Source organism: Atractosteus spatula, chromosome 5 (genome assembly GCF_055471065.1).
Source record: "Atractosteus spatula isolate fAtrSpa1 chromosome 5, fAtrSpa1.hap1, whole genome shotgun sequence".
In the NCBI taxonomy this organism is placed as follows: Eukaryota; Metazoa; Chordata; class Actinopteri; order Semionotiformes; family Lepisosteidae; genus Atractosteus; species Atractosteus spatula.
This window is the reverse complement of record NC_142710.1, coordinates 62,151,278-62,160,516: the sequence shown is the minus strand read 5'-3', so window position 1 is coordinate 62,160,516 and position 9,239 is coordinate 62,151,278. Positions and strand designations below refer to the sequence as shown.

The 9,239-nt window shown below is 37.7% G+C and overlaps 1 protein-coding gene across 1 annotated transcript in view; it reads right to left on the bottom strand.

Moving 5' to 3' along the window:
* Nucleotides 1-6,744: 6,744 nt before the first annotated feature.
* syn2b (synapsin IIb) overlaps nt 6,745-9,239 on the bottom strand; it is an 89,372-nt gene continuing 86,877 nt past the window's right edge. Inside the window, exons 12-13 of the mRNA XM_088917617.1 lie at nt 8,884-9,196; nt 6,745-7,677 (exon numbers count right to left, since the gene is read on the bottom strand). Of these exons, the coding sequence (XP_088773743.1) occupies nt 7,545-7,677; nt 8,884-9,196 (446 nt within the window). The 3' untranslated portion in view covers nt 6,745-7,544. The remainder of the gene's footprint in view (nt 7,678-8,883; nt 9,197-9,239) is intronic.

The following is a 9,239-nucleotide window of genomic DNA, read 5'->3' as shown; positions in this document are numbered from 1 at the left end:
AATCCCAGGTAGGAGCAAGCGATGTACAGTAGCTTGTTCTAATTCCTTCCAGGTCCACTCAGCCTGCTTTCCAAATGAGTACCAGGGGGGTTAATCCTTCTGGGGGTAATAGGCCAGCCGGAGCGATGATGCTGACCACCTCACCTCCACCTCCAGTGTTAGATGGTCAAGAAAAACCTAACCTAGGATTTAAAGATACACCCAATAACACTGTTTCTGATCATCTGTGTTCAATTACAGATGATAATACTCGGACACTGTAGAAGATCATATGGTTGTGCAAACATTTTGTGTCTCTTGGATGAAGACGAATTAAGGAAGTTCTAATTTACGTTCTATTTTTAACATTTACCACTGTCTTCTCATCTTCCCCTAAACATAAACTGATCAGCAAGGAGTCCCATGTTCGCAGTGGCTTCTTAAAGAGAATATATCCTTTCTTGTTGTTTAAAGGTAAACATAATATATTTTGAAGGATTGTTGTTTTTTGAATTCCTTTTTACGAACTAAATTAGATTATTTTAAAGTATACGTATAGATTAATGACAACTCTTGATTTAATATAGACACATTGTTTATAAGCCTTTATTCTACAGAAATGTATAAATTGTATTTCGTTGATACTTTTCAACATACCTGATAATAAATATGATGCTATTCAGACTGTTGTTTCTTACTGTAGTAAGGACATTCCCTTGCAGAAGTATTCAGACCCTTGACCAATTCTCTCATTTTACTGATTTACAAATCCTACATTGAAAGATTCTCTGTGATATTTTTATTTCAAAGCACTGAAACTCAAACTTAATTATTTTAATGTAACATTGTTTTATGTTAGAAAATATGCTGTTTGTATAAGTATTCAATCCTCGCATTTTAATATTTTGTAGAGCCACCGTTTGCAGTAGGACCAGCTTTAAGTCTTTTGGGGTAAGTATGTACCAGCTTGGGACACTGATTGTCTCCAGGTTGTTCAGGTTAGTCTGATGACACTTGTGCACCGCAAGTTTCAAATAGTGTCACGGATTCTCAGTTGAATTAAGATCAGAGCTTTGACTGGGCCATTGTAGGACATTCACCTTTCTGTTCTTGAGCCACTCCAGTGTTACTTTGGCCTTGTGTCTGGGATCATTGTCCTGCTGAAAGATGAACTTTCTCCCCAGTTTTTTAGCAGACTGAAACAGGTTCTCTTGCAGTATGTCCCTGTATTTTGCACCTTCCAGTCTTGCTTCTATTTTAACAAGATGCCCAGTCCCTGCTGATGAAAAGCAGCCCCACAGCATGATGCTACCACAAGCATATTTCACTGTAGGTATGGTTTTTTTGAGGTGTGGGCAATGTTAGATTTGTGCCACACATATCGCTTTGAATTTTGGGTTAAAAAGCTCTATCTTGGTCTCATCTGACCACAAAATCTTTTCCCACATCGCATCTGGGTCACTATCATGCTTCTTGGCAAACTCCACACATGCTTTCACATGGTTCTTTTTGAGTAATGGCTTCTTCTGTGCCACCTCCCACACAGGCCGGTGTTATGCAGAGCTCTTGATATGGTTGCCTGGTGCACCTTTACTCCGCTCTCAGGTACTGAACTCAGTAGCTCCTTTAAAGCATTCGTTGGCTTCTCTGTGGCTTCTTCTTGTTTGCGCAGAGAATTTTTAAGGGGTGACCTTTTCTAGGCTGTGTGGCTGGTTTGATGTAGCTTCCACTTCCTGATAACTGAACCAGCAGTGCCCACTGGGACATCCAAACACTTGGATATTGTTTTGTACCCTTTTCCCCAACTTATGCATTTGTTTGACTTTATCTCTAACTTCTTTGAAATGCTCTTTAGTCTTCATTTTCACAGCTATCCTTCAGATTCACAACCTGATCCCTTAACTGTGGGGTTTTTATCCAGAAAATGTTTTAATGATTCACAGGCAGAGGCCAATTGTAAGACAATTGTGTCCTTGTTAGGGCAATTGTTTTTCACCTGTGTAAACTAAGAACTTCCGCAACACAGGGATTGAATACTTATGCAAACAACATTTTTCAGTTTTATTATTTTTCTTAAGAATATTTTCTAACATAAAACAATTTCACATTAAAATAATTAATTTTGAGTTTCAGTGCTTAGAAATAAAAATATCACAGAGAACTATAGTTCAATGAAGGATTTGTAATTCGGTAAAATGAGAGGGTCTGAATACTTTTGCAAAGGCAATGTATTAATCACCGTTCTTTCATATGCACATCAATACTATTTACTCTCAGAATAACTGTAAAATAAAACAATTTGTGTTTAAGCAAAGACAACACAAAAATTGTGATTAAGAAAACATTAAGGCCAAAAAAAGGTTTGCTAGACAAAGGGATTCTACTGGATTCAGTCCCCCCTGCAAAGTTGCAAAGGTGGCAAAGTTGCTATCCCCTCCCAATTTTTTTTTCAGCAGATGTTTTTGGAATTCAGTCTTTCAGTGTTTACAATATCATATAAATAGACCACTAGCTCAAGTAACAATCTCAGTTATTCTGAGTTATGAAACCCACATCTTAACTTTTAAAAAACAAAACAAAACAAATATAAGTTTCAACTTTAAATATTGCTAAATTATCTAATATACAGTAGTTATACACCAGTTGTACAGCCAGGGCTGGATCTTGGTGTTCGTCGGCTCTAGGCACTTTCACTCCGAAAACGCCAGTTGAATTACATTGATTGACATGAGGCACTTTAAACTGTTCTAATGTTAACCACGTAATTGATGGAACAAGTCGAACAACCATCACTTCGATACTTCTAGTTTCTAGAACAGCCGCTAGATAGCGTATGATTATTGATTTGGAGCACCTAGAGTGGAGCGCAAGCATGTTATTTCAGCTTGTTTTGTGTTAGTCACTAGAGTTTCCCTCCTTCGTAGGCCCTAAAAATTACATAGGCCCTAGGCACTGTAGGCACAGTGCCTAATGAGAAATCCGGCACTTTGTACAGCAACGTTTGAGATAATGGAGATGATTAAACATTTCTTAAATTGTCTTTGCACTTCTTTTTGTACAGTAGGTTAACTTCATTTGTTGATTGCTCTTTTGCAGAAGTAGTGAGTAAAGTAGGATTTCAGATTAAGCAACGCAAGACAGAATCCTTCTTCTAAGACTTTGATTTACTTCACTCGTTTCTCAAGTAAAGAATCTAAGGAAGGGTCCAACCAAAAGGAGGTCGTAGGCCCATCCAGCCGATTTCGTAGTTAGTAGCTAATTGATCTGAAGATCTCGTCTTGTTTTTTCAGGAAGCCAGGGTATCAGTGTCAACGACATGGCTGAACTGTAAACATTTGCAGAAAAATAATATAATTATCTGAAATGCATCTACTGTATAGATTGTGGCCTTTCATCTTTCACAGACTTGAGAAGAAATGCAAGGGGCACTGTCAGTGCTCCAGCATTCATGCTTATACTTATCTTTAAAGACTCACATGTACAGCTTTAGCTGTATTTCAGTTCCTGTCAGTTATTTGGTGATAGACAGGCATATTTCCTGTGTCACTCACACTGCATATTTGAAAAAAAAGCTGCTTCCTACTGCCAAATCAATATTTTCAGATTTACTAATCCTAACAAAAAAAACACGAGCTCAGGCTGCATTGAATACTAATAGGTGGCAAAGTAGTAAATGAATAGCAGAAGGCAGCAATCATGCAAATGCAGTATGAATCTTTTGGGATGTTTCATTTAGAATTTACTGCTCTGTTCTTCATCGCAGACTAATGAGAATGATTTCCGTAAATGACACTCTATATCCATCCATCATCTTACCCGAACATGACCACTGCATTAGCTGTACCGTTTTTTGTGCTATGTTTAATTTTATTGCAGAATTGTTTCCTGCACTGTGGAAACTACTATGCAGTACTACACTGTAAGCTGAAAAAAATTGTAACACTTTACATTATTATTTATATATAAATTAGAATGGCTTTGCATTTAATGCAGTGTACTTTCTTACTGTAATCCCCTCCAAGTTGTGTTTAATAAAGATCACTTGAGCAATATGATTATATTCCAAAACAGATTGTGCTTGTGTTTGTTTCCATGCATCAGAAGTTGTGGTTTTCTAAAATAACTTTCCTTTGTTTTTTTTTTCATTTTTAACTGCATTTTCTGGTTTCTCTTTATTGACAGTGTAAGGGTCAGCATAGCTCATCTGCCTGCACAAATATTGGTAATGGAGCACAACTAGGGTAGTGTGAGACTAGCGAAAGTATTGGTGATCGCCATCTGCTGGTATTCTGTAAGCACTGCAGCTCATAGAAAAGTGTGATGCAGCCCTACCACATGAACACACTTTCCACAAGATAAAGCACTTGCCTTTAGAGCTCATGATAAAAGTTCAGTTTCCTGGCTCAGACTGCCTACTGCTCCAGCATTACTTTGGTGTGGATAATGGAATGGCTGCTTTCAGGTACTCAGTCTGTTTGGGTGCGCGTTGTGGTCTGTGGCATGGAGAGTGAGAAAGCAGGGCCTGAGTATTACTGGGTGATGAACACCTGCAGGAAGCCTGCATAGTCAGTGGCTGTGAATGGGACTGTGTTGCCAGTTTGTCAGGCAGTCCAGGCTTTTTAACGATGAGGTAGCTGTCTTGGCTTTGGAGCTGGTGACCAGGTTTTTAATCCCTGGCTCAGACTGCCTACCCCTCCAGCACAACAGATTTGTTTCTGGCAAACCCGATAAACGAAGACGCTTTATTGAATGTAGTAAGATACTCCTGACAAATACTCTGTACAACTGTAGGGACCCCTCTGCTGTTAGAAAAAGATTCCAGCAGAAGGCTGTCAATGAATTTGTGTAGCATCAGACAATTTCTAAATGTTTTTTGGGAAGAATTTTTATAAAAATGATATTTTGGTTTGAAAAGACCTAATACATTTGCAGATTTAATTATACTTTATTGTTACCATAGTTCTGTGAGTCTTATCTATGTTTCGCTGAAGTCTCCAGTTATTATCTAAGACCTAACTGCAGCTTCATCCCTTCCATGTGATGACTTGAATCTAGGCTGAACAAAGCTGGCTCTAGGACACTGCTGCCATTCTTCATTTCCTATTAACAGTCCCGTATTTCTCTTTTTCATTTGACTCAACCATAAAGACTACTTTTTAAGCTTGGAAATATGTGTGCATGCAAAAAAGATACTCAAGAGTATTATTTTTATGGGGAAAAAATGTGGAACATTCCACGGTTAGGAAGCTCACCAAAATAAACATAACCAACTGTTTATTTTTTCACAAACTGTTGTGTGGGCCTGGCTACACTCACTCGGGCTGATTAGGTTCCCACAATCTCTTTTTCCCCTTCTTCTGAACCGATGCAGCATTTTTTCCAACCCTGCTCCAACAAGAAAGTTACAAATGATTCCTGCACAAGAATTAAAAAATCCAATTCAGCATAAAACAGTTATGCAAACCCTTCCGCTAAAGTCAGGCTGGAAATGTATTTATACATTGGCTAATGTAAGGAAAAGGTTATTACAGTATATTGTCAGATTATTTATTTCAGATGTTTAAACTAAGTAGTCTTTTACTATTAAGAAATGGAAATGCTTAAGAATCTGTCTATGAGCTCAAAGTACTGTAGTTCACAAGATTAAAGTCTCATGGAATTTATTGTAGTCGTGCAATCTATTGTTATCCAATTTGTTAGCAAATTTGGATGCTTTCTTATTGGCACATGGTCATCCCAGAACACTGAAAGCTCCTTTTTGCTTGGAAAAGTCAAAATATAAATAGAACCAGCCTATTACTCCCCCTTATGCTGTTAAATTAATAATAATTGAAAACAATCTTCCTATGAAAAGGTTTTAGGATGTCTTGCAGTGCCATATGCTGCAAAGTAATAGAAAAAAATTATGCTGTGAAGTTTATGATAATTATGATGTGAAATTTCTTTAAAGTTGTCATAAATTGACATAAATTAGAAAAAATAAACGATTGTTCATTCTTTGACTTTACAAATTCTGCATATCAATGTTGCTACAGTATATGTATAGTTGATTTATTCTTAATATTTGCATCTCAAAGATAAAACATTTTATCTGGTGATCATATTTGGGTAATAGAGTCTGAAGTTCTGCAATTTTGAAAACAAATTATAGTTATGTACACTACATGATCTTCACCTATCCACCAATTTTAATTTAAAAATCAGCCTTTTATTTTTACACTGCAAGAATTTACTTAACCACACAATCTTTTATAATCTAGTTTAAGTAGGGAATTTAGTTTGCTTTCTTTGCTGATCCACCCAAAGTAAAACATTTTTGCATACAGTAGGTTATTAATTATTAAATAAAGTTGGACTTAAAAATAGAGATAAAAATAGAGGTGAAGTGTGCAAGATTTATTTGAAAGGTTTTGTGATAATGCTAAAACAATAGGGTAGAATGGATTATCCAGATTCTATTGCTGTCCAGAGAGTAATTTTAAAAGTGCTTTTTATTTTAACGGTATAGGAAACTATAGTATTTTTAAAGAGAACTGCCTACACCTGAGGAAAGAGTAGTGGGCACATTCACACAAAACCTGCTTGCAGCGGTGAGAAGCAGAAAGACCAAGAACATTTTAGAGAAGAACACTCAACAGTGAGCTGGACTTTCCAAAAATAACTTGCAGGATGATAACATGGTGTTTTTTAATGAGCACACCAAAACATTATTTTATTTGACTCACACCTTGATTAAGTGAATGCACAGATCACTGGTCAATTAGCTATGTTATGGGCCACATATTTATTAATAGACGTAGAGAAAACAAAGAAGTAGTCAGTTATCATGGGATCATGCAGGGCAATATTCAATACAAATAAACAACAGCATGAACTGAACACAAAAGAAACTCCAGAAATGGTTCACATCTTACACGGCATGTCAGAAGTCTACATTTAACAGAGCAATGAGGTTTTCTTTTTCATGTGCAAGTCAGCGTGTTTGAAGACTGAATGGTAGACACGAAGCTTTTGCCAGAGAACATACAGCAATGGTCTGGAATACAGAGCAGTCTACATGAAATTAGCATTTTTTGCATTCAGCTTGGACTAAGAGAACATGTTTGTCTTGATGCTTCTAATTTGTTATGATATGGTGGTACAAAAACATCTGACCTCTTATGAAAATACCATACTTGAATTGATCTACAGCTATATTATGGGAACAGGCATGATATAATAAAATATATCAATTTACTTGGTGCACTGTCACAAGAAGGCCACAACATCAAATTGGAGGACTATGCTGACACTTAATGCTATCCCCTATTTAACCACAGTGACACACTTCTGACCCTTATAACACCACACAACTCTCTGGCACATGAGAGATATTAATGTTTTATATGTCATCCACTGAACTGTTACATTATACTGCATATTTCTTCATCAACAGTCAGGATACTATCATAATAGGAAGAAAGAGGGAGGAAACACTGAAGATTTGGTTGGACTAGGGCACGCTAAGGATTATTTTAAATAAGTATCATAAATAACATTCCTGTTTATCTTCTGCTGTCTGCCATCTAGTCAGAAAACAGACTGGCAAAGGATTTCCTCAAGTTTCGTATGGTCTCTGCCTTGGCTTCGTCTTCGGTGGCTGAGCGAAAGAAGGATGACTCGGTGAAGTTGAAGGCATTAGTCAAGGACTGCGATTTACTGGAAGAAACAAGGAAACACCAGATAAGAGGAGCATCTTCTCCCACTATACAATTGACACATATTTAATTAAAGTCATAGTTGTATTTCAATCAACAGGTCCTGCCGTATTAAAACAAATATAAAAAAACACATAAAAACAAAAGTACCCAGTCTGTTTTTTGCACTTTGTATAGCCTTGCTTATTGACGTCTGCCTGGACAATGACGCATTTTAAAAATGTTGATGCCACAGATTAAATTAGAATAGCCCAAACGGTCCATGAAAGCTCGGAATCGGGCTGGAAAGGAATTGTCATCTATTTTGTTTCACAAGATGGCAGTATTGTACAATAGAAACAGCTGTGTCATGCTAGGGAATTTTTCTTGGCAATTAAATGTAGTTTATTGGAGTGGTTCTGCAGCTATTTGAAGCAGAAGTCTCAAGAGAAGAGTCAAATTACTTAGGTACAGAATAATTTATCAGACTGAATACTAACCACGCACAAAAAGTTCATTTATATAAATTGTGTTAAATGTATTCCCATTACACACTTGTGCTATGAGGGATTGTAAATGTGATCATGTAAAAAGTGGCATTTCTGTAAACTGTTAATCCTTTCTTAAAATATTGACATCTGACTGAATGCATTGTCAAAGTGAAATAATCCAATCAGAGTATAACCTTATGAGTATGAGTATGAGCAAAAAGAAAAACAGAGTTTAATTTCCAGATTTATATTCTCAACAGTGCTCACAACTGCTGACACCTACTGTATTCACACCAAGTCTTGAGACCAAGAAGATTATTTATGACTTGAGTATTCACATGGGAAACTGACCAGTGTGTGGGGGTTTGCCATTGTACAGTATATCTGGCCATGAGAGGAAAAAGGCCCAATCTAGTTTGTCATCAGAATTTTCAATAAGTTATTTATTGTTCTTTCGGTAAATGTGTATCTCAGACATTTAACATATTATTTTTAAAACGAGGGTAAAAGGCAGTTGGTATCACGTTAAGCCAATGCCTACTAATGAGAGAGCCTCTTAACAAAGGGCATTACATATTTTTATCTGACAACTACAATTTTAAAATTTTTTCAATTACTAAGCAGCAGCAATCCAGGACGATTCCACTCAATGTGAAGTCGCTGTCACTATCCAGTGGGGTGTCTTGTCCCACACAAACATGCCCTTCCCCCCAGTATTCCACAAAAAAGCCTCTTACTTCAGCTGTGGGTGCGACTGAGGTTTCTGCTGGGTGACAGGCTGAGGCTGAGGCTGAGGCTGAGGCTGGAGTTTCGGAGGCAGGGGTTTCGGAGGCTGGGGTTTTGGAGGCTGGGGTTTCAGAGGCTGGAGTTTCGGAGGCTCCTCTTCTGGCATCCCTACAGAGGCAGCCCCTTGTCCCTGCGGCCGGGGCTGCTGTGTAGTGGCGCCCTGTTGTGGCTGGAGACTGGGCTCCTGTGCAGATGCACTCTGAGCTTGTTCTGATGGAGGCTCCTGATTCTGGGATTGGGATCCTTGGGGTTGCACTGGGCCCCCTAGGTTCAGTACAAGAAACACTTCATCATGTTACAACTTTTT